Genomic DNA, 25,059 nt, shown 5'->3' on the forward strand with positions numbered 1-25,059 from the left:
AACTTATGTCTGCCTTTGCTTTTCTCTCTCTCTCTTTTGTGTCTCTCTGTGTTTCCTTGTGTCTTTGTCTGCCTGTCTCTGTGGGTCTCTCCGGCTTGCTCTCAGACACTATCAGGGACATGTTCCTGTGTTCAGACAGGCCAGTTCTACAAGCCATCTTCCTCAATAGTAACTGTTTTGAGCATCTGACGCGACTGCTGCAGAACAGCAAGGTAACAGCACAGATCTCTCTATCTAAATATAGCCAGAAGACACAACTCAGTTATGAGTGTGAGTGTCTGCATCTGGTGTTTGAAATGTTTGCTACTCAGAACTGGGTCAAATTGAACATCATTCCTAGCTTATTAGTTGCACTTGATCGTATTTTGAATGACATCCCCTAATATGTCAATTTTACCCCACTGCAGTCTATTTATGTGTAGGTTTATTCAATTTTTAAGACATTATCAAAAGACCATAGTGTAGTAGTGTGTATCTTTTATAGAAGGTTGTTTCATTTTAGATAAATTACTTGTACAGTAGTAAAAACAGCAATACCACAATGTAAAAACACTCTTATTAAAAGTATAGAAGTATTTTCAGTAAAATGTACTCAAATGCACTTTGAAATGAACTTAAACACTCTTATATTCATGGTATCAAAATTACTCCTTTTGCAGAACGACACATATCAGTATGTTATGTTATTTTATATATAATATATTATTTGATTATTACAAATGTCCCTGGTTGAGGAGGAGCTAAGTTGAACTACTTTAGTTTCATATGTGCCAATGCATCATATTTAATTTGGTAATCATATTTTGTCTGTGAAATCTTTCATCTGCAAGCTAGTAACTGTAGACGCTGTAGATAGATGTAGATAAAATATAATTCCCCCTGAAATGTTGTGGAGTATAAATATAAAGAGGCTTTTTACACAAGTATATTATGCCTAAGTGTTTTTTGAATAAGGCCCCTGGTATTTAACATCTTATTTGGATACATAATTGTCTCGCTCTGGTTTAGCCTGTATGTCACATATAGTATTTAATATTTCAGTGAGACAAAGAGCATTTTTCCCACCTTGCATGTTTACCTCCACGTAGCAAGGCTGAATCACCAACACGCCTCCACACAGTGACCCCTGCTGAGGGTCATGGCTTCTAACTTCTCACCCCCTCCCACACTTACAACATCTTTCCTCCCCCGCACCGTCCTCTGACTTTCCCTTGTCTCCATTTTCTCTCTCTATCAACATCCCCACATGCTATGTTGACATGTTGCCTGTTGTGTGTGTCAGCTGGTTAATGCTAGGTGCACGGCGGCAGACAAGGACCAGAAAGATATAACCAACAACAGGTTACTGACAGGAGAGAGGGACACTCAGGTACCGCCGAGAAAGCCCCTCCTCACCTCACCTGACCCCCACACCATCCACCTTCCTGCCCCTTGCCCTTACCCGCTGCCAAGTCCCACCACCTCCACCTAACCAGAGGCACATGACCACTCCATAGCAAGACACTTACACTGCTTTGTCCTGGATGATTATTTGTAATTGGATCATGTCTTAAGAGAAACTGAATCACTGGACTCTCAGAGTGCTGACAGGCAGCACACTACTAGTTGTGTGTTCCTTATTTATTTAACAGATTCTAACTGTTACACCACCATGTTTGTGCAGTTTAAGCTCATTAATACCATTTTTCTTGTCGCACCAATTGTAACAACTGGCTTTATTTGTTATTCAGCCAAGACTAAAGTCGGCCCAGAGATCAGTTTCACAGTGTCATTTTACATGAAGTGGTGTTCAAGGTACTGTAGGTCTTTTGTCACCAAGATTTTGCTGTGGTGATTTACTGTTAGAGTAGGTTTCACACATGGCCCAAGTAGTGTACTGACCTCTTTGTTAAAGGAACAGTTGGACATTTTTGGGGAAATCCACTTATTCACTGTTTGGATCAAAAGATCAGTACCATTCTCATATCTGTCCCTTAATTATGAAGCTACAGCCAGCTTAGCACAAAGTCTGGAAACAGCTAGCCTGGCTCCATAGGTAACGAAAGCTGTCTCCCAGCACTATTTTCTGGCTGAAAGTAGTGACTTGCTGACTTCAGGACTTGTAGAAGTCACTGAGCCCAGCCATGTAATGGTAGATGTACTTTGTTACCCTCAGAGTTGTCGTCTAACTTGTACAAGAAAGCGAATGTGCAATTTCCCAAAACCGTTTCTTTAATCATGTTATATTATGACGCTATAAACCTCACTCATGTGAGCAGGTTATAACAAGTGCAGCAAGTCAGCTACTGCAGTGGCTAGTAAAGCATTAGTTATAAGTATCAGATAGAGATTTCTCAGGCATAAAGCTGGCACTTACATTACCTGTCTTCTATGTCCGAGGCCTGTCTGTTGAATGCTATAGTGTCAACTATCAGTCAGAGCTCTCTCACTGAATCATCTCATGTGCACAGAAAGGTCACTTGTTTCCCTCAGAGAATACCAGCTTTCATTCTACGCTTTGTACTTTTTCTACTCACAGAGCCACCTTTATAAGGTATAATCCCTCCATTGATCTAGATAATGTGAATACAGGTGGACAAAGTAGCATGAAGACACACACACACCAGTGTGCCTTTGTTGTTGTGCAGCTGTAACCTAATGCAGTAGCAGATGCTCCAACCTGCTTGGCAATTTTTTTTAAACATCAAAACTTTTGTTCTTTCCGAGGTCACTGGTGTAACTTGAGCTTAGTAGGTCAAAGACGCTTCTTTCTTAATTTTTGGCAGAGAGATTTAAAAGTTATGTGGATATAATTAATTTAAAAAAAAAAAAAACAAGCACAGAAACTGAAATTCCAAAATGAGAATTGACCCAAGGTGCCAAATGGCTGATCAGCAATGCAGCTTTGCTGTCTTGCTGTGGAGTGACCACTTTGCCTCTTACCCAGCTACGTCATTTTAATTATTCTTCTGCCATTTTTAGTTTCCTCACCCCCCCAGCACTCTTCACCCCCAACCCACTCCCTCCCAACCACATTGTCCTGGTTTTCTGCGGCGTATTATGGGTTCCACTGGAATGCTATCACATTGGCCTGCTGTGTGTTCTCACAGAGTTCAGTGGTTTGAGGTGGTCTGGACTCATTTACGGTGATCTAAGTGTTTGGTTTTTGCCACAGTCCCTCTCCAGCTGGTCCAAGACTCTGAAGGATCAACCAGTTCCAGCTGCATGTTTATTCTGATGGAACAATGGGTTCAGTGACCCAGAACATGTTGAACATGAGCAGGACAGAGCTGGATGGAGATGTGTTTGCGTTTATTTTTCATGGTTTGTGTTTTATGGGTTGCATGCTTTTTGTGAATGTGTGTCTGTGTAAGGAAAGAGTGAGGTACTTCTTTGTTTGTGGCTGTCTGTGTGTGGAGGTGGGTGTTGTTTTTTTTTTAATGACCAAGGCCTGAGAGCTTCCTGCTCCAGTCAGATTGTCATGCGATTAAAAGCATTGTTTTCTTTACCTGGAGCAGAAAGACGACACTTATCCGCATTATAACATCTGCAGTACAAGCTCTGATGCCAGCTCCTACTGCAGTGACCGATAGGGTTCTAACCATTAAAGATGATTTTACTCACATTTTACGTACACTAAGTGAATCAAACTCCAAGGCATCTACTGGAGTCTCCCTTTTATTCCTCCAAGTGTGACGCATGTGTGTGATGCATTCAGTGCCTTAAATAAGTTATCATTTTTAGCATTACAAACCTTATATATGGATGTGGCTTTAAATTGTATGCATGCTTGTCACCTTATTAAAGTGCTCTAACATTCATCAGGAATAAGAGATTTGACTTGCGTCCAATCATCTGTCACAACATACTCTGCTGGCTAAAAGAACAAGTGATTGTCTTTATTGAGTTACTGACAAGTCTGATTCTCCTTCAGGTGTTTCAAGGGCGACTAGACTCCCTCGCTGTAGCAACCATCAAAGCCCTGACAACAGTGATGCACAAATCACCAGCTGCAAAGGTAACGGGGGAGCAAATATATGCATTTAATTACATGTAATACTGCTAATATTGCCTCTGCTCAGGTTCCATGTAATTGTATTCCCATGTATTTTTTGTTCCACCCCTGCAGGAGGTGTTCAAGGAGAGGATTGGCTACAATCACCTGTATGAGGTGCTCATCTCCCTCGGCCAACCATCACGACATCTTCTTAAAGAGCTCATGAACATGGTGAGAGAAAGATCATTGTTCATCTAGCTTGCTTCGTGTAGACATGCCTGCCTCTGATATGCCACGCTCATCGTGTCCTTCTTTAGCCCCTTCTACACTGCTTTTTCAAGGCAGAACACAGTCTGTGTAAAATGTACGAGACAGAATGGAGGGTCATTGTTGTTTCGCCGTTAAGCCAGCAGCAGAGGAATTCACAGCTCAGTCGATGTCTGTGTGATAAGGGTGAACTGGCAGAACAGGACACCACTAAATGCCCACACTGTTGTGCCACCTGCCTCTTTTGCTTCCAGGTTGCAGGCATGCCATCTAAAATCACACAGCGGGCAGCATTATGTAAGCTTAACGGCGAGTCCTCTTTATGTTGATGTTGCAGGATCTTTGCTTAAAAAGGGCTTTAGTTGCCTGATTGACTGAATACTGTTCTCGGTTCCACTGCGTCTATCTGTGTGTATTCTGTGTCTTTAACTTTGTTGTTGTTTATGTGTATGTGTGTTTTTGTGTGTAGGCTGTGGAGGGTGAGCACACCTCAGTGGGGCTCCTGGGCATCAGTAACGTGGAGCCATTGTTGCTGCTGGTCCAGTGGCTCCCAGAGCTGGACTCATCAGAGAGGCAGCTTTTTACAGCCGACTGGCTCCGCCGGCTCAGCTGCCTCAACCGTCAGACCCGGGCCACCTGCGTCAACGCTGCCATGGTCATGAGAGCGCTGGCCACCCTAGAGTGCCACCAGCGGCTACACAGAGCTTGTGCAGAGAGTCTCTTGGGGCTGGTGGGCTCACTAGGCTCCCAGTCCTTGAGTGCCAGGGAACTCTTGGGACTCCTGCGCCTTCTCAGGCCACCAGAGACCACTCAAGCACACCCTTATGTAGGTCCTGCCCTGAGAGCCCTATTGGCCATGGTACGGAAGCAGGGTCTGGAAAGTGCCATGCAGTACTTTGACCTGTCTCCCAGCATGGCCGGCATTGTAGTTCCAACTGTGCATCGCTGGCCAGGCTCTGCCTTCAGCTTTCTCGCCTGGTTGTCACTAGATCAGGATCAGCTGGGCCCACCCAGCAAAGACAAAAGGAAGCAGCTCTACAGGTAAGATGAAAAGAGATATAGTAAGATGAGTAGAAACAGTGAAAGCTTTCAGAAGAGACACATCCAAGAACATTGTATTCATAATGTCTGGTTTTGATAAAGTATAGAATATCTTGTGATATTTCAAAAACTTAGTTAGAGCCAGAGATGATCGCAGCAGAAGGTTCTGTATGTCAACGATTGCTCACCCTGTTTTCCTTGTTCCTTGTTTTTATCCTGAACAGCTTTTTTACCCCAGGAGGGACGGGATTTGAGGCCTTCATCAGCTCAGCAGGTGTGCTGGTGGTGGCTGTATGCACCAAGAAAGAGTATGTCACAGTCATGCTGCCAGACTACTGCTTCTGCGACTCCCTCTGGGTGAGTTAGGTTTAATGGCATCAGTTGTTGACATGATTTACTGAAAGGGTAGTGCCACTGACATATGGAAATGTATTTAGAATAAAAAGAGGGCAGGGAATGAACTCTGCTGAAATTTGCGTTCACAGCACAGCATCGGTGTGGTGCATGTACCAGGAAAGAGGCCATTTGGACAGAGTCTAGTGTACATTTACGTCGATGGACAGCAGAAACTGTCTGCCCCCCTCAAGTATCCTACAATGACAGAGGTGAGGCCTGCATTATTGGATAATAATGGATTTGAATTTTTTGTTAAGGGGTAACTTATCTGTGTATAAGGTGAGACAAAGTTGTTTAACATGCACATCATGTTTGTTTTTGTTTATGCACTCCCTTATCTCATTGTGTTGTCCCCCACCCACAGCCATTCATCTCCTGCTGTATCGGCTCAGCAGGCCAGCGGACCACCACTCCCCCACCCTCTCAGATTCCAGATCCTCCCTTCTCCTCAGCCACCACACCCACCACTCGCTCCTCGCTGGGGGGCATCCTGTCGCCACAGACCTGGGGGGGACTGCTGGGGGGAAAGCCTGAGTCTGTGACTAAGCTCATCTCTGCAGGAACCCAGGACAGCGAGTGGGGAAGCCCTACCTCCTTGCAGGGCCAGCTGGGAAGCGTCATGGTCTTCCATGAACCCCTGCAGCCCAACCACATAAAAGCCATTTGTAGTGCTGGTGAGCAGAGGGAGATGGTGTAAGAGTAATAAAATAAAAAAAAATTAAAAAAAAGTAGGAACATTCACATGACATATTGAAACAGAGCACAGATATATCAAGGTAATAAACATAAGAATGTCTGTTGTCCTCTCTTTCTCTGTCCGTCAAACTGTCTTCTACTCAGGTCCAAACTGCATCTCTCCATTGAAAGCCCAGGAATCAGAACTCGGTGACCTTTCATCCAAATTGCTGCTGTACTACTCACCCAAGGTGATTGGACCACTGTGGCCACAGACAATGTGGTGTGCAGTGGGTGTGATTCTGGGGTCGTATCACTTTAACACAGCGATACAAGTTTCTCCTTGGAAGGAACGAGGAATTTTTAAAATTAAGGAATGATTCTGTTGAGATGAAAAGATATTTTTACTACAGTTTTATTATTCACTGACTGTTTATTATGTATTAACTGAACAAGGTCCTTTTGTCAACAGGCGTGTAGGAAACCCATCTGTCTAGATCTGTCTCCAAACATGCTGCACGGACGCCTGACCGGGAATAAAGTCGTCAACTGGGATGCCAAGGTGAAAGCGACATCCAACTTGCGCTGTCATGTATTTGTCCTGCGTTCAGAGTAATATTCCAACGTGATTTGATCGGATCTACATATTTGAATGAATGAATGTGTTGGCGTGGCAGGATATGATCAACTGCGTGGGCGGCCTGCCAGTGCTCTTCCCCGTACTGGAGCAGTTGGCCCTGGTGACCCCTGATCAACAGGCCAGCGATCCTGCAGCTGGGTCAGACTTCATCACCCCTGATGTGACCACGCCAGCTGATGGAGACTGGGTCATTCTCCCATCCAACCGGGCATCAGGTCTGTACTGCCTCAACACAATGATAGATTTCTTTTTTTCCTCGTTTCTCTTTACTCTGAATTTAACCGTGAAACTGGGGCATGTGAAAACAAATGGATTTTTATTTTTATTTCAGAGGCACGCCTTGAGAAGAACCTGGTGGCAACCTTCCTGTTGGTGTTGAAGCATTTCCTGCAGAGACACCTAATCAACCAGGAGAACCTGCTCCACTCGCATTGTGTGGCTACACTGGGAGCCCTGCTGCAGAAGGTGTCTGTTTAATCCAAATTTTTATGTCTACCTCACCCACATACAAACCAAATAGAACATAAAGCCCATGCCTCTTTGAAATTTGTGACCTTGCAAGTCACCTAATTATCAAGAATAGCCTGATAGAATAGCCTTGGGTGGGTATAAAGTTTCTTCCCTCTTCAGACGTGTGGTTTCTATCCTGCATTTATACAAAAAGATAGCAAGAACATTTTAAAAGCATTAACTGGTCTTTTTGTACCAGTGGAGAACATCTCACAAACTGCATTAATTACACAAGGTCTCTGCATAATATTAGTCCATGTAAAAAGGACATAAGCCTCTTTTGTTTGTTTTTCTCCGTATTCAAACTGGATTAGTTTGGTAGGAACAAATTAAGAATCTCTTATTTTTGAACCCTGCAAAAGGCCACCTACAGCTTTCATGACATTGCTCATATTGTAGGACACTCACATGGTGTAACTGGTAATGTTGCTGTGCCTCCGCCAGTGAAATTAATTCACCTCAGATAGCTTTTGTCCCTGTCTGTAGGTTAATCTCTGTGTTTATTCTGCGTGTCTGTGTTTGTCTTTTCCTTTGTGTCTGTCTTTTTCCCTTGATTCTATATTTTTTCAGCTCTCTTTCTTCCCTCATTCCTCTTCTATCTTTTGTCTGGTCCAAGTGCTTCAGTATTTATTTGTTTATCAAGTGGGGGATGGAAATACCTCTGAATCAGCATTTACACCATGGGAAAACGCAAGCCTCCACAGAGACCCAGATATAAGAAAATGTCTTAGATGTGGTAATAATTGCGTTAAGAAAAGTAACCACACCCCGTAAATCCCAATCCAAATAAACCACTAATGTATTTCCTCCTTCCAGCATGTTCCTTATCTGTTTTGTGGTGGCAAGTTATGGCTGACAGGCTTTGCTTTACACTGACGTGCCTTGACACGGTTTATGGGACTTTGCGTAATAAACAGCCGTTAATGCGTGTCTTGTTTCTAATGCCCCTTTTCAGATCATGGTTAAACTAATTGAAGTAAAATAAAATGTATTGTTTTTGTTTGTGTTTAGCTGCCAGCAGGTCACGTGGATGTGAGTGTCCTGGTTGCTGTGCAGCTTCTGATAGAGCAGGTGACATATGAGAAGAACCAGGCTCTGCTGCAGCAGCTTCACACACATCTGCTATTCAACTTCAACATCTGGAACAAAGGAGACTTCCCTCTACGCATAGGTTAGATCTCTATGTTTGTATTTATGTGTCAGGTGAAACGAACTAAAAATGATAAATTAGCGTATTTCTCAAAATGTCGAGCTACGCCCTCAACAGGTCAATACATACAGCATGCAGATGAGCGCCAAGAGTCATCCAATTATCACGACACGTTTGGGCTGGTTGAATTAGCTTCGTATTGATCGACGAAGGACAGTGCATGTGCTGCAGTCTAAGTTGTGTTTGCTTGTTTTCTTCACATAAAGGTCATATCCAGTACATGTCTACCGTCATCAAAGATAACAGGAAGCAGTTCAGAAAGAAATATGGAGTTCAGTTCCTTTTGGACACCGTACGCCTTTATTATGGGTGAGATTCCAGTTCAAAATGATCTGACATGTTTTTTTTTTCCCCGTACGTTGAGTCACTTTTTCCCCAAACATAATTTTCACCTGATCTGTACTTCAGGAAGAACAGCAATAAAGAGACTGACCTGAGCGAGGACGACATTCGCACCATCCGGGCGTCTCTCTGCGGCCTCATTAAGTACTACATCAGCAAGGGCATGTCACAGGAGGAGATGCACAGCATTCTGGGATATATTGCTGCCATTGGAGATGAGGATCAGGTGAGAGGGTTGGGTCAGATATTATGGTATACGCTTAAAGGTTGTTTGAAAAAAACTGTATTTTTAGAGGCATCTCTTTAGTATGAGATCACGAACAGAAGGTTAGTTCTTTTTCAGCCTTGCAGGGATCCATGAAGCAGGTTGGGGAAAAACACTTTGAGGTGTGTCAGGCCAAAATGTAAAACATTTGGAGTAGGTCAGGTTATTATTAGTGTAGGCTTGCCAGGTGACCCATATATTATGAAAGCTGTTAATGCCAACCAGTCTTGCTATTTCAGGATTTCATTGTGAAATAAATAAGATGACCTTTCACAACAGGATTTTGTTTCCCCACAAGACTTACTGTAGTGATGCCTGTACAGGAAACTATGGGTTCATTTCCCGCCTGGCAGCTGTTTTGCCAGCATTTCTCTGCATTATTTTCAAACATTTTCCTGTCTGTAAGCAGTATCCATCAGCGGCTCAAACAGACCACTTCATTTTTTGACTGTTTTCCTCATCTGTAAAGCTTCCAACTCCCACTAGATGAAGTTTCCACAGGACTTGGTGTCTGTCACCTAATTTGCGAAATCCATTTCCTCCTCTTGTCACACCTCCTCCCCACCACTCTCACATTTTTAGAGCCGTCTTGTTTTTCATTCCGTCTGTCACTTTGCATATCCTCTTACACTTCAGCACTATATGCGGAAGCTTACATCACCCTCTATGAACATATGGTCAATATAATCGCACGATCCTCCATCCTCCACTGCTCGACATCTGTTATCTCTCTGATACTATTTATCCATTCATTAAGCCAGACTGATTGTTCACATGCCACACTAAAGAAAATCAATTCACTTTCTCAAAACATAATGTAAATCAGATGTAAATCTTGCAATAAACTCTACTCTTAGTTTTACACTGAAACAATACATTTAATGTCAGATTAGCTTTGCCCACCTCCCTGCTTCCATTTTTTAAATATTTTAAATCAGCTAAATCCTATGTTGTGTTTTCTGTCTTTTAGTTCTGATTTCCTTCTCAGAACAATGTAGAAATCTGTCAAAACACACAACTACGTAAAAGTGACTAAATGTGTTTGCAGTTGTGTGGGTTGCTGGAGTTGTTACTCAGCCTCCTTCAGAGCAGTCCAGCCAGGGACCAGCTCTTCCTGCTTCTCTTTGAGCCTGGGGCGGCCGACTCCTGCTACGCTCTCCCGCTCAACAACAAACACTCAGATCGGCTCAGAGAGCTCGTCTTCAAGGTGGGTCAAAGCCAATGCCTCTCACTGCCTATACGAGTCCATGAAATGTCTTAGTTAGTGATAGAAATCCTGGATTATCACAGAATTTTAAGAGATGTCTTGCAGAAAAGTCAGGTGTTTTCATGTCAAGGAATTTGAATAAACTGGTGTCCATCCTGATCATGATATTAGTCTGAAGAACAGATTCATATAGTCAAGTGAATGCTTTCAAGCTGTCTTACAGTATTTAGGACCCATGCATTTCATTCACCTCAATGTGAAAGTGATTTTGGGGCAAACACTGATGCTATCAGAAGTGTACAGAACCTCCAACCACAGACAATCATTGACTTGCGAATCCACCAATCCTGCTCCGGATTCAAACACAAAGCATTAAAACACTATGAGTCATAAAAAAATAGCCAAAACAATCTGATCAAAATGTGACATCAAACTTTTTGTTTGCTCTCTTTGCCTCCTCGCAGTTGTTTGAGCGTATGTTGCGCTGCGACCGTGTCTATGAGAAGAATAAGCAGCGTTTGAGACTGAGGGAGGCAGGTTACGCCGGGCTGTCGCTGCTCTTCTCTGAGCTTCACATCACTCCGACCCTGGTCCGCTGTCTCCTCAACCAGGTCCTCCACACAGGTCTGCTTTTCTGTTCCACTAAAGTTACTTAACCATATTTTTTGCAAATGTGATTTTTGTCCATGTATACATGCTGCAGTAGCTGCTTTAATTGAATATCTCTGGTCATCTGACTTTTCCTGTTAGCTTTGCCATTATGTGTCATTCCTTGAATTAATGGAATCAATTTACTCACGGAATTTAGACTCTGTGAGTTGTCATTATTTTAGTTCAACAGATGAGCGTTGTGGATTAACCTTTATTCATTTTTAGTCAGATATAAAATACAGCACACTAGAGTTGCCTTGTCTGTCTTTAGGAAAAAACAGACAATAGCATTAGCATATGGAAGCACTAATCAATAACAAATACAGTTACACAAATGTAAAATTGAGCGTGTGTGTGTCCAAAATGTACAGATCACGTGGTGAACTACAAGGACCTGATGGCTCTGGTCCAGCTCACTCACCGGGCTGGACCCAGTGTACGTCTCATCGTCTGTAAGAGGGTGAGGAAACACCAGCACTCAAACCTACAGACACTCACAATATTGATTATATATATATATTGAATAGCAGCAGACACAGGATATGACTTAAGGCTCCAGCAATTGATTAGCACCATGATATGCTTTCTACATTCCTTTCTCTTTCCTTTTTTCATGCCCTGTTTCCCTTCATCCAATTTGTAACAGCACTGCATTTGAAGTTGGGAACTAGTAACCATCAAAGTGCATCACTTAGAAAACAACACCAACAGATGGGGAAATAGCCAATGAATTGTTTCATCAGCAGTTACAGTTTTGACTTTACCTATTGATGCTACATGACTTAGTTTGCTGCAGATATCATCAAACTCTAAAATGTTTTTCCTCCTCTGTCATCAGGTGTACCAGCTGCTACAATCCCAACAAGATGCTGCTGTCCAGATCTCAAGGCAGCAGTGTTGGCAGGACACTCTGATGCGGCTGTACCTGCGAGGCGAAGGCTCCTTGCCACTGCGGAGCGCCGATACCGTCAGCACTTGCAGCCTGGACCTGAATCGGGCCGGTGGCAGCAGCGCCAACCGCCTGGAGCTGCCACTGGAGAGGAGGGCGCGGACAGGCAGCAATAGCCGCCTGGACCGGTTGGAGGACGACCGGCTCAGCATAGGTGACACTCGTTCCGTAGACAGCATGGAGAACGGCGACGTCATCTCGCTGCTGGACACGCCATCTTCCTCTGCGTCCACCGAGCCGCAACTGCACGTCAAGCCCTGGGTGGTGGGGAAGTCGGGGGGCTTGATGCTGGATCTGTCCCACCTTCAAGCCTACGAGGGCGTGGAGAGTGGCAGCCAAACGCCCGGTAGCGTGCCCAGCACACCGTCGCCACTGGAGACCTCAAAGCCCTTCCCAGGGGGCTCTGGAGATCGAGATGCAACTCCCTCCCTGACTGAGGACAGCTTTCTCTTCAGTGACAACATCTCATTGGGGGAGTCCTTCAATAATGCTGAGGTGAGATGGGTGATTTTGAGTTTTGTATTAACAATGTTGTTTACAGGAGACGCTTATTAAAGGATCAGTCTGGCAATATTCATTCAATATTCAGTCATCAAATCACAATGAAAAGACCTGCTGCAGTTATCCACCAGAGGGATCAGTGAAAGTTCATTGAATCTAATGTATCCTAATGAGAGAAAAAACCCCTCTCTGTTTCTGTCTCTTTGGTCTGGCGTTGCCCCCTAGCGAGCGGAGGAGGAGCTGTGTAGCATGCTGCTGGAGATTGTGCTGTGTGTCATGTGGCGTGGGGTCGAAGGTTCGGACGATTCGGCGTGGCTGGAGCGCGGCCAGGTCTTCTCTGCTCTCACCAAACTGGGAACTGCCAATGAGCTGCTGCTTCCTGTCGACCAAATCAAACTCAGGTGAGCCAAACTCCATTCGGCTCCCAGCAGCACGAGACATAGCGGGAGCTGACTGCTTCCACAGAATGTCTTGCTAACATTATCCATTGTTTTCCTCCTACTTCCTCTGTGCCCTCTCTTTGTCCTTTAAGTCTTATGGAACGTATGTTGGAGTGGGCGGTGAGCGATAACCGCGAGGCATCAGCCGCCACGTTACCGCAGCACACAGAAAACGCAGTACGGTTGCTTCACATGGTTCAAGACTTCCTGCAGGCGGAGGGTCTGGTCAATCCAGCCCTGTGGACAGAGAAGGTGTTGGAAGAGACTGTGACGCTAATGGACAGCCTCATGGTGTGGTACTCGGCGGGCACCCAGTGGTTCCAGCTCTCCCAAGTTGGACTCAGACTACTGCTGGGCTTCATGGCTCAAGAGGACCCTGAAGTGAGCTATTTCTCCCCATTCTCCACTAATTCTCCCTTATTTGTAGTGTTTTTGCGTCACAAGCGCTTGCACACATAATATTCTAAATGACCTCTGTCCCAGGTGTGTGCCATGGCCACCGCCAAGCTCAATGGCATTTTGCAGACCAAGGAGGTCTCCAGCCAGGACGAGGCCTGCTACCTGCTTGGTAAGGTGGAGGGCATCCTGCGGCGCTCCATCCAGGAGCAAACCGAAGAGACGTACTCCTTCCTGGTTCCTCTGCTGCGAACGCTGCTCTCCAAAGTCCACCGCCTCCTCTACATGGAGCTGCACCTCCCTCAGCTCCCCGACACTAACGGCAGCCCGTCCTTCTTTGAGGACTTCCAGCTGTACTGCAACTCACCCGAGTGGCGCGTCTACCTCGACAAATACGTACGAGACTTACAGTTACTTGTTGTTTTAGTTCATTTAACACAAAAAATGTAAATGTAAAAATGTAATGCAAATGTTGTTCTCTTTACTTCCATTTGCGTCCAGATTATTCCGTATATGAAGCAGTATGAAATTGAAACATTCAGCCAGGGCCACGAGACTATGGCTCTCTACTGGAAGGAGTGCTATGAGGCTTTCATGGTCAGCCTGCATAAGAGGGAGAGGGAGAGGGGTGAGAGCAAGATCCGCTTCCAGGTTAGTGGGATCAGTAATAACTGAAGCCTCATTTCCTTGTTTTGGTGTAAAGCTTTTCTCTCATGAACTGCACCTCTTCACTTTCCCTTCAGGAGCAATTTGTGGAGCCTTTCTCACGCCGAGGCCGCCAGGAGAACCTGCGCTACAACAGCATGTTGAAGCAACAGCACAGCCAGAACAGTGCCACCCTCAGGCAGTGGAAGGCAGCACGTCGGGGGCTGGTGTGCGAGAGAGGGCCGTGGGCAGACAGGTAAACTGCTCAGCTTCAGTGTAGACTGTCTATTTTAGTAATACAAATCTTATCAACTTCAATATGGGTAGAGCTTAATGTCAACTTTATTTTGAAAAGAAAAGATGGAATCAATTGCAGCAGGAGTGGTAAGAAAAAAACACAAATAGGAAGAAGTCAAAGTGTTTCAATACAATAAATCAAAATTTTACAGTATGTGTACAGATCTAGATAATGGCTGGCTTCAGAAGCATTACAGATGTGTTTTAACCATTTCTAACAGGCAGCAGGATGAGATGCACTGGAGGGTGTCCAGTGCTGAGAACTTCTCTCGTATGAGGCTGAAGCTGGTCCGTAGTTACAACTTTGACCTACACCGAGAGGCCAGCGCTCTGAGAGACAACCTGGGTGAGACAGCAGTTCCTCTTTGTGGGCTTTAAATTTCTCTGAAATCAGTGGGAAATTCCAATTTTCAGTGTGTGTTTACACTAACAGTCTGACACAGTTTCAGTATGTGTCATTACGCTTGAATATTTATACTAAATTCAAACTTCCAGTGATCTTAAAAGCGCACTTGGAGATTTAGCACATCTGTGGCATCATTCGGAAGTAAATTGTACCTGCTTCAGTAGCGTGTGTTCATTGGTTGGCCATGATGATGGGGGGATAAGTGTGCGTACAGTATGTCAGGAGCACACTCATCCAGCCTACCCTCGATAAACAGATTAAAAAGGACCAACCGAGAAAATCCTCTTTAAGCCGAACTTACGTCCTACACATCCATCAAGGATGATTCAGTGCGCTTGGTATTTCTTCCTTATTAACTTGTGTGTAAAGGTGAGTATGTTGTTAGACTCAGGACTCTAGAGATTTGCTACCTGAGTTCTTCAGGCAGAGATTAGATTGCTCATGCTCCCACATGTGTGTATATATAAATTTTTGTATACATATATAAATATAACACATATATGTATTTGAAATATGTAAAAACAAGCCAGCAGTTGAAGATATGAATGAAAATAAGTTATCCAAGTCGACGCAAAAGGCTAATGTCACATGAAAGTAGAGACTACATGAGTGAGCAAGTTTAAAACAATTGTAGTAGAGCAAAAATCACAAAAATCAACACACCTAAAAAAACATATGCTAGGTGTAATTTTTCTGGCAGTTTTGTGCATTGCCAACTTTTGACAAGCATGCTATGAAGTTAATTTTGGGCACTGCCATGTGATATTAGCCACCGCAGCATCTCTGGATGCCTTTTTAATCCTCTCCTGTCTCTCTTGCTTTGCTCAGGTGTCCATCAGCAGCGTGCAAACCCAGAGTCTCTACTGCTGGAGGCCGTGAAGCAGGTCAAAGTCAGCGACCTGGAAGATGACATCCTGGAGCTGCCGGAGGACGACCCTGCTGCTGTCAACAACCAGTCAGTGGCCAATTACAACAGCCAACAAACCAATGTTAACATAATAGATAGAAAGTCAAGGATTATTGGGATATTTTGTAACAGCGTTCCCTGAACTCTGCAGAGTTGAAGCAGAGGAAGCAGGTCAGAAGGAGAAGCTGGTGCTGTGGGAGGACTGCGAGCTGGTGACAGTGGTAGACGTGGTGCCCGGCCGCCTTGAACTCACCACCCAACACATCTACTTCTATGACAGCAGCCAGGAGAAAGAAGAAGGTGAGAGCGGTGGATGAGAAGGCATGGGAAAAAACGTCCCCAGACATATACTTCCACTAACTGTATACTGGTTTCTTAAAGGAGTGGGCCACGACTTCAAATGGCCCCTGTCTCAAATCCGAGAGGTCCACCTGCGGCGATATAATCTACGTCGCTCAGCTCTGGAGATCTTCCTCATCGACCAAACCAATTACTTCCTCAACTTCAAGAAAGAGGTGAAGAGTCACAAATGTAACTTTTATTATTAGTATCACTCTCTTTCCTTTTAAATAGTTTATAATAACATTGTGTTTTCTTATTAACAGACGAGGAACAAGGTCTACAGCCGCATGCTGCTGCTGCGATCCCTCAGCCTTTATGGAACACGTTCACCACAGGAGCTCCTTAAAGCCTCTGGACTCACACAGGTCAGGACACTGGAACAGGACCACAGGAAATAATGACGCAGAGATCTCATTAACAATTGCACATAATCAGTGGGAACACAAGCGTAATTGAATGAAATATATGACTGAGGTGATGTGAGGTGAAGCCTTGTGGAACATATTGTTAACAAACCGTTGCAGGTTTGTAGTGCGTTGTGTCAAACAGGAAAATGAGAATAAAACCTCTACTTTTGCAGAAATGGGTGAACCGAGAGATCTCCAACTTTGACTACTTGATGCAACTGAATACGATTGCAGGCAGAACGTACAACAACCTGGCTCAGTATCCAGTGGTACGTCACTCACCAAAGACATTAACGTCCATCTGTGGCGATTGTCAATAAGTTGTTGTTGCTAAGTTGTTGCGTGTGTCTGTGTGTCACTAGTTTCCCTGGATTCTAGCTGACTACACCTCAGAGGAGCTGGACCTGTCTGATCCCCGAGTGTTCAGGGACCTGTCAAAGCCAGTGGCAGTTCTTAACGAACGCAACGCCAAGGCTGTTAGAGAGAAGTAAGGTTTATCTGTTCATACCTCAGTTACTGTGATTATTGAATTATCAGTAATGATATATAAATAGTAAAAGAGATTTGTCAGCAGCTAGAGGACGCCATGTTGCTGAAAAGCTCAGTCCAAGTGAACCGATTAAATGTGTCCCTCAGGTATGAGAGTTTCGAGGACCCAACGGGCACCATTGACAGGTTCCATTATGGCACGCACTACTCGAACGCCGCCGGAGTGATGCACTACCTGATCCGAGTAGAGCCCTTCACCTCCCTGCACATCCAGCTGCAGAGTGGACGGTAAGGAGGCCAGTCACCCACATTACAGCCACTTTTCCTCAACTTTTCCTCCATTTATCTTCAGGGTGGTTTGTACTCATAGCATCCACTGAAAGATTTGGACGTATAGCATGCAGCAGCATCCAGCTGCTGTTTCTAGTGTTCATTCTAGACGCTCATCACCGTCCTGCCTCGTTTCAGGTTTGACTGCGCTGACCGTCAGTTCCACTCCATCCCTGCCACATGGCAGACCCTCATGGACAACCCCAATGACGTGAAGGAGCTCATCCCTGAGTTTTTCTACTTCCCAGAATTCCTGGAGAACCAAAATGGTGAGGTTTGAGTATTATGTATCCCGTTGAAATCCTTTAAGATATTTACTGCAAAACATTTGACTGCTACCAGCAAAGTTATGAGGGCAGGATGTATTGTCTAAGCTGTCAAATAATTTCAATGTACTGATCTGAATGCATGCAGAATAGAAAAAATAAATCGAAATCCAATTAAAAATATTTATAATTGTAAATTTCGGAAGATGGTCACTATTTTAGGACCCAGATTTGGGGCAAAGACGTGCAACATTACAAACTGCAAAATCTAATGGCTAAGCTTGTTTCTTCTCCCACTGGATAAAACATTTTGGAGAGAAGATACTCACAGTCCAGTGTCTCTGAGAATGGGCCTAAGTATGTTTGGAGTTCATTGTCTGATCCCTTTCTACTTTTTTCTCAATTCCTCGCTTCTCTCTGTCTGTCTCTCTCTCTCTCAAAATACCTTCCTTCTTCTTCCTGTTCCCTTGTCCTTTGTTGTCGCTGTCCCTCAGGTTTTGATTTGGGGCGCCTGCAGATCTCCAAGGAAAGGGTCAATGATGTTATTCTCCCCAAATGGGCCAAGTCCCCAGAGGACTTCATTTACAAGCACCGCAAAGCCCTGGTGAGATGCAGATTTCTTTCTCCTGCCGCAGTATGAAGATATTTTCCGTAAAGAAAAACGGTAGAACACTGAATGAACCGTAACCAAGATTAAAACCTTGCGTGTATGTGTTTTTGTAACAGGAGTCAGAGTACGTATCAGCCCACCTTCACGAGTGGATCGATCTGATCTTTGGTTACAAGCAGAGGGGCCCTGAAGCGGTGGAGGCCCTCAACGTCTTCTACTACTGCACATATGAGGGTAAAGAGCAGGGCAGCTGTCACGGTGTCACATCATTGTTATATTCTTTCCTCACTCTTCAATCGACAGTATTTTTCTCATATACAGTGTTGTGTGTATAGAGAACTTTCTGCAAAAGCTTGGTCACAGAAGGATGTGTTTTGGTGTTGCAGGGGCGGTGGATCTGGACGCCATTACTGATGAAAAGGAGCGTAAGGCCGTGGAAGGCATGATCAGCAACTTCGGACAGACACCCTGCCAGTTACTCAAGGTGCAGACACACACAAATGCATGACTTTATTTTGCTTAAGAGAAATAAACAAAAGGCCGGGACCTCTCGTGAATCAAGGTGATGACAAAGTGCTGCTTTCCGTGTCGAAGAGTCAGATTAAGACTTTTGTACGTGTGCGGCTGCATAGGAGCCCCATCCAGTGCGTCTGTCTCAGGAGGAAGTGGAGAAGAGGAAAGCTCAGCTGGACTCGTGTCCTCTCAACATGTTCGAACACCTCGGCGACCTCAAGTCCTTCTTTGTCGAGGTTTGATCTCTCTGCCGCTCATTCATTTTTTTCCAACCCGTCAAACACTGGTAAACTGACACCAGTCAAGAGTAGTTTGACCAAAAGTATCACCATACATTTTTGCAGGGCATCAGTGACAATGTTCCGCTGGTTAAGGCTGTGGTTCCAAAGAATCAGTCCCATTCCTTCATCACCCAGGGGAGCCCTGACACTATGGTGCGTCCTGGTGCTTTTACTAATCTTTATAATGATGGTTGTAGAGAGACTTTTGTACTGTAAAGGGAGGATTGAATGAATCAAGGGACAGACAGGAACGTCGTCACGGTGTTTGCTCTGTCTCCAGGTGACGGTTAGTCAGAACTGCCTGGTTGGGACCCATGGGTGGCTGCCTTACAACAAGAACATCTCCAATTACTTCACCTTCATCAAGGACCCCACAGTGTCCAACACCAAGTGAGAGCACCCTCCAATGCAGTAGATTTACAGCATAGTGGCTCTGCAGTGCCACCCGAAGGTCTTTTTGTCCTGAAAAGTATTTGTAACCTCTGTCCCATCTGCACGGTCTGTCTTCCTCTCACCATCTTCACCTAGGACCCAGCGTTTCCTGTCCGGACCCTTCGCCCCCGGCGTGGAGGTCACTGCCGGGCTGTTTGTGATCTCCCATGACGGCAAGTTGCTCTTCAGTGGCGGCCACTGGGACAACAGCCTCCAGGTCACCTCCTTGGTTAAGGGCAAGACTGTGGGACAGCACATCCGACACATGGGTAAACAACCCCCCCGAAATACACAATTTGAGTTACGATTCAGTGTTGCGTCCCTTTGTATATGCGTATGTCCTGTAATTATGCATGGTTTTGTTCTCTCCTCTAGACATCGTGACCTGCTTGTCAACAGACCACTGCGGCATCCACCTGATCTCAGGTTCCAGAGACACAACCTGCATGGTGTGGCAGGTTCTGCAGCAGGTTAGGACAGCCAGGATCCGCTTATATACCACGACAGATAATGACCTGCCAACAGAGTTTGAAGCGAAATCCAACAAAGTGCTATGGAAACAGACTTAATGAATCACGACACGCATGAAACATCTGACTTATTTGTTCATCAAAGGAATGCATTCACCTCAGTCCGTGTGGTTTGTTTGCTCTGTCGCGCAGGGTGGAGCTCCTGTCGGTCTCTGTCCCAAACCAGTTCAGGTGTTGTACGGACACACAGATGAGGTGGTCAGTGTCAGTATCAGCACGGAGCTGGACATGGCTGTGTCTGGATCGCGGGTAAGGGAGCGCTCACTGTGTATCTGTGGTTGGGTTTCTCTCAAATATGAGTTTTATATCTGAGAGTGAAAGAATGATGGAGCCATGCAGGAAATGAAACTGCACAACTATTCAATCACACGCTGAGTTAACGAGCTGGAAAATGGGCTTCAGACGGAAAGTCGTGGCCTGGATATATGTAATCCTGGGTGTTTAAAGGTAGGGACATTTTTGAGGTTTTTAACATTGTTGTAATGTTTGGTGCTCAGCGGCTTTGATTCCTTTTAAAGTGAAATGACAGTGAACTTGCATTTTAAGCTCTGCCAACAAAATACAGCACCAATTTCAGTTTAATTTCAGAAAATGAACATTTAGAATTTCACAACCTTTACAGCTGACTGAACCGTTTTTTCTAATTAGCAGTATGCTTTGAATAAAAGTTTGATGTTATTTTAGTAGAAGCTAAATGATTACTAGAGGAATCTAGAGAAAACTGACAGCTATTGGCGTGAGGTATTTGATGACCAAAATTGAAGCGTAGATGGATGAAAAACTGTGTGTGTGTTTTTGCGCGTCGTTGAACACACGCTTTCACTCGCTGCGCCCTAGGACGGGACAGTGATCATCCACACGGTGCGTCGGGGTCAGTACATGCGCTGCTTGCGACCGCCGTGCGAGAGCTCCCTGCCGCTCTCCATCCTCCACCTGGCCGTATCCTGGGAGGGTCACTTGCTGGTCCACACCTGCCTCGAGGGGAAAGCAACACTCAAGGTACATGGACGTTTTTTTCCCACACATAGTACACACAGGAAAAGAAGGATATTTTATTTTTCAAGTGTTTTTTTTCTTTCTCCCCAGGATAAAAACGCTCTCCATCTTTACTCTGTGAATGGGAAGCACCTCTGCAGTCAGCCTCTGAAGGAGCAGGTGACTGATATGCGTGTTTCAGGGGAGTACGTCGTCATCGGCAGCGAGCAGGGATACCTGTCCATCCGTGACCTCTACAGGTAAAGTCCCACTCACGTTACAAGTATCAGATCGAAAAAGTGAAATCGATTTCATCGGACATTCTAGAAATAATTGTTTGTCCCGCGCAGCCTGTCTCTGTGTACGGAGCCCATGGCCATGCGGGTGCCGGTGCGTTGCGTCTCGGTCACCAAGGAGCAGAGCCACGTGCTGGTGGGCCTGGAGGACGGCAAGCTGATCATCGTGGGCGTGGGCAAGCCGGCGGAGGTAAAGAACTCGCTGAGGAACTACATCGCTCAGAGCCTGGAGGGATCGCCGCTCATGGCCTCCCCTCTGCTGGCCCCGCTTCGAGCTCGCTCTCCAACCCGCCTGCTGCACCAGCGCGACCAGCTGGTGTTCAGCCCCACTTCCAGTTCCCAGAAGCCCTAGCAGCTCTAGTCCCTTCCTCCCTCTCCATTGCTGTAGATCTCACACACAGACGAACCCGCCGCACACGTCACCTGCGTCGCAATGCTCGGCTTCATTGTCCTCAAAGACCTTTTAAGCCACAGTCACCTCTCCTTCTCAGGGATGGTTGTCGCCCCCACGAAGTCATTTGGCCTCATTCCTCCCTAACCACACACACACTTCCACCTGAGCCACGCAGATTTAACACATTCCTTCAGCGCACAGCTGAGCAGACACGGTGGCTACTAGAACCACAACTGTGACATGAAAAGAAGTTGTTGTGCTTACCTCATTCAGTTTTTTCAAAGAAATTGGCATCTGTGCAATATTTGACTTGATTTGGCCATCGATCTGGGATAAACTCCCCTGCTGTTTACCTGAAGTGTCATTATCTTACGTGTTTGAGTGTGCTCTCCAACTATAACAAATATGCTGTGAAACAAAGTTAACACTAATTCCGCTTCTGCAAACTCAAGCCATATTAACAGTGTAGCTACAATCTAATAATGCAAACTAATAATCTAGCGCCAAGATAGACTTGAGTGTTTTGATAATGTAAATAGTATGTTAGTGTAGATGTCTGAGAGCGATCCAGGCAATCCTCCTCAGAATAGTTTGATGTGAATCATCGCACGTTTCTGCTTTTCATTTTTTCTCTTCCAACTGAGTCACCAAAGTGAATCGGGCTTTGATTTTTTTCTCTAATGCCTCACAAAGCTTCACAAGTCAATCAAGCTCCAATTAACTAATCAATCACTCATGAATCATATCCCTCCTCCTTTTTTCCCCTTTTCCTTTGACTTTACACTTTTCTTTCCCCACTCCCCCTTTCCTCCTCCATTCCTCTTCGTCCTCCTCCTCTTCCTCCACTCTTCTCAGATGCGCTCGGGCCAGATCACACGGAAGCTGTGGGGCTCCAGCAAGAGACTGACCCAGATCTCCTCGGGGGAGACGGCGTACAACATCTAACGCGGCCACAAGCGACCCACCCCGGTCCCCCGGCCTCGAACCCTCCCCTCCGCGCACATCCCACATTCCCGTCACCCCGTTTGCCTCCATACCCGTCATTCACCAAACAGGTTGCTTCATTCTGTCTGAACCCCCTCCAGCACATTTCCACAGTGTAATGGGTGGTGGGCAGCTGAATGTTGAAAGAATTAAGCATCACAAAATCTGCATATCCATGTTTTTCTGTGTGTGTTTTCCCGCTTTGGATTGAGTGTAGGGCGCCGGCGCCGGACTCTAAATCCAGAAGCAGCGGCAGCCTCAGCACCGCCACCACCCCACACCCAAACAGCACGACTTCTCTCTTAGTCCCTGAGCTAGTCATCATCACTTTGACATCACTTTTCCTCCCACAGGAGCCTGTTGAAATAGGCACTGTGTGTGTGTGTGAGTGAGATAGAGAAAAAGAGAGAGAGAATGAGTGCGTACTCTATTTCCATGCTCCAAATCTCAAAATATAGTTTGAAGTGGCCTTTTTGTCCCCCTTAGTTTGCCTCGGATGCAGACAGGCGGGCCTGTGCTCCGTAGGCCGAGATGTTTCACGGTTGCCTCAAAGCTGCCACTCGGCAGCCTTATGCAGTAAGACGACTCCATCGCTCACAAGACCAAACTCTCTGCCTTTCCTATGCGTTTTTATATCTATGTGTGTGTGATTTTCATTTGTTTTGTATTGTGTATTTCTTTGTTTTTCTTTTTGTCTTTTTGACAGATTTTATGCATATATGGTATGTATGCATGGCATTTTCAATCCATTTTGAGATTAGGTATCAGACACAGCGATGGAGAGGGTTATTTTTTTTTTTTTAGACTTGGATACAGCGTAGTTGTTTTGTTTAAGAAGAGGGCAATGTAGCGTCTGACTTTAACATTTGCATATCATTTATGAATAAGAATATCGTCACTACAGGCAAAACACTACATTCTCAAACACAAAAGAAGCTTCCATGTGAGGATTTCTCACAGCAGCACACAAAAAAACAAGTCAAAGTCACCTAACGGCTTCATCGAATGTTTTTAAGTTACTTGAATCCATGTTTATTTATAAGTCAAAGTAGCAGTTTTTTAAGTCACATTTTGTCTCTTGACCACAGACACCAGTATGGCATATTTTAAACTCTTCTGACTGTAAAAGAAGGAGAGAGAAGAAATCCTCAAGGGCTTTATGAGATGTCAGTGTTAACAGCAATACAGCTCCTTCATCGGGTGGCTGTCGATGTTTTCTTCCTGCTTTTCTGTCCCGTATCGGTTTCTCAGCCAGCCCTCTATCTTTAGTCTTCCTATAGCTTAGCCAGGGCAGTAAATGTACCCCCCCCCTCCTCCTCCTCCCACTCCAGCATTCTTCAGCTCTCATCACTGCCTCAAACTATCATCCTTTGTTGTCTTTACATGTCATTCTCCTTCCTGCTCATTGTGAAGTGACTGATATCAGAGGAGTTTGTTTCTTAGTTTTTTATGGGGCATCAAGAAGGTTTGCACGCCTCATTTAGGTTGCTTAAGACGTGTTGTTTGTGTGAATGAGATTTCTTCAGTCTATAATATCAGAATCACAAAAGCACCACAGTCCAAAGCTCCTGTGGACGACACTGTGTGATTAATATTTTTGCACCATGCCTGTGTGTGTATCGGATTGAGTGCGTTTGTGTGTGTGTGTGAGAGAGAACATGTCACCGACGGATGTTTCTGTTTTATAGCCAAATTCTTGATTTCATCGTACATGTCGATATGTCTGATTCAGTGAACCATGGCAGCCCTTGATTGTTTTGGCTCAGTCATGGGTTCAGCATTGGACGCACGTTTGCTCTAGTGTTTTTTGTAATTTTTCTTTCGTTTTTATTTAAATGTCACAGCAAGGTGGAGTGCAAAGACCAATCTGTGTCCTTCTTTAAGAGATTTCTGTGAACGGTGCATACATTTATTATTTTTTTTGTCCTTCATCCCCTTTTGTCATTCAGACAAGACCACTGTTTAAGTTGTTCCACGACTGCAACAAACGGAGTGCCTTTATCCCAGTGTGGTGTTAACATAGAGCTAGGTTTCTGTCATTACCGAGGCTTATCATCCCTGACGTTTCCGTCAATCCAATGAAAGCAGCATTCCAGAAATTAAACCTCCACAGTTTCAACGGGAACCAAGAATATGGGACTTCAAGGCAAAAATCCAAAAGTACTATTTTGTGTCTTAGCAACATTCTCTGTGACTGTCACCAAATGGATGTGTGTATATCTGTGATTATTTATGAATACAGTATATAATGTACAGCATGATTTTTATTTCAGTGTATTTGAAATGTACTTTTGCACTTTCCAGGTACTAAATTGTAACAAATTGTTTTAACTCGGCTCCTTAATCTGTACAAACTGCTTTGTATACACAAGTGGAAAATGATCATTAAAGTCTTGTCTAAATTTAAATGGGTTATACGAATTGTCTTTTGAGGTCTTTACTGTAAACACCGAAAAGAAGAGAAAGGTAAGTAAAAAATGTCTTCATTT

General features: G+C 44.8%; 1 protein-coding gene across 4 annotated transcripts in view; it reads left to right on the forward strand.

Annotated features, from left to right (window-relative positions):
* nbeal1 (neurobeachin-like 1) overlaps positions 1-23,346 on the forward strand; it is a 37,477-nt gene extending 14,131 nt beyond the window's left edge. For 2 of the 4 annotated variants that reach the window (XM_070855909.1, XM_070855910.1), the window contains 45 exons: positions 106-212; positions 1,283-1,369; positions 3,914-3,997; positions 4,109-4,207; positions 4,713-5,284; positions 5,509-5,641; positions 5,770-5,889; positions 6,045-6,354; positions 6,521-6,606; positions 6,828-6,917; positions 7,033-7,210; positions 7,327-7,460; positions 8,517-8,676; positions 8,922-9,024; positions 9,124-9,283; positions 10,371-10,529; positions 10,994-11,153; positions 11,552-11,640; positions 12,019-12,624; positions 12,856-13,031; positions 13,163-13,451; positions 13,554-13,862; positions 13,968-14,117; positions 14,210-14,367; positions 14,630-14,754; positions 15,643-15,769; positions 15,873-16,021; positions 16,103-16,236; positions 16,327-16,428; positions 16,644-16,739; positions 16,833-16,957; positions 17,107-17,247; positions 17,428-17,558; positions 18,050-18,159; positions 18,282-18,399; positions 18,552-18,649; positions 18,798-18,914; positions 19,023-19,112; positions 19,240-19,349; positions 19,488-19,660; positions 19,767-19,861; positions 20,054-20,170; positions 20,759-20,920; positions 21,008-21,156; positions 21,247-21,544. In XM_070855909.1, the coding sequence (XP_070712010.1) occupies positions 106-212; positions 1,283-1,369; positions 3,914-3,997; positions 4,109-4,207; positions 4,713-5,284; positions 5,509-5,641; positions 5,770-5,889; positions 6,045-6,354; positions 6,521-6,606; positions 6,828-6,917; positions 7,033-7,210; positions 7,327-7,460; positions 8,517-8,676; positions 8,922-9,024; positions 9,124-9,283; positions 10,371-10,529; positions 10,994-11,153; positions 11,552-11,640; positions 12,019-12,624; positions 12,856-13,031; positions 13,163-13,451; positions 13,554-13,862; positions 13,968-14,117; positions 14,210-14,367; positions 14,630-14,754; positions 15,643-15,769; positions 15,873-16,021; positions 16,103-16,236; positions 16,327-16,428; positions 16,644-16,739; positions 16,833-16,957; positions 17,107-17,247; positions 17,428-17,558; positions 18,050-18,159; positions 18,282-18,399; positions 18,552-18,649; positions 18,798-18,914; positions 19,023-19,112; positions 19,240-19,349; positions 19,488-19,660; positions 19,767-19,861; positions 20,054-20,170; positions 20,759-20,920; positions 21,008-21,156; positions 21,247-21,544 (7,286 nt within the window). Of the gene's footprint in view, positions 1-105; positions 213-1,282; positions 1,370-3,913; positions 3,998-4,108; positions 4,208-4,712; positions 5,285-5,508; positions 5,642-5,769; positions 5,890-6,044; positions 6,355-6,520; positions 6,607-6,827; positions 6,918-7,032; positions 7,211-7,326; positions 7,461-8,516; positions 8,677-8,921; positions 9,025-9,123; positions 9,284-10,370; positions 10,530-10,993; positions 11,154-11,551; positions 11,641-12,018; positions 12,625-12,855; positions 13,032-13,162; positions 13,452-13,553; positions 13,863-13,967; positions 14,118-14,209; positions 14,368-14,629; positions 14,755-15,642; positions 15,770-15,872; positions 16,022-16,102; positions 16,237-16,326; positions 16,429-16,643; positions 16,740-16,832; positions 16,958-17,106; positions 17,248-17,427; positions 17,559-18,049; positions 18,160-18,281; positions 18,400-18,551; positions 18,650-18,797; positions 18,915-19,022; positions 19,113-19,239; positions 19,350-19,487; positions 19,661-19,766; positions 19,862-20,053; positions 20,171-20,758; positions 20,921-21,007; positions 21,157-21,246; positions 21,545-22,441 lie in introns of those variants that run through there. The other 2 variants (XM_070855911.1, XM_070855912.1) reach the window with 2 other exon arrangements.
* The last annotated feature ends 1,713 nt before the right edge of the window (positions 23,347-25,059 follow it).

The sequence above is a fragment of the Pempheris klunzingeri genome, chromosome 24 (genome assembly GCF_042242105.1).
Source record: "Pempheris klunzingeri isolate RE-2024b chromosome 24, fPemKlu1.hap1, whole genome shotgun sequence".
In the NCBI taxonomy this organism is placed as follows: Eukaryota; Metazoa; Chordata; class Actinopteri; order Acropomatiformes; family Pempheridae; genus Pempheris; species Pempheris klunzingeri.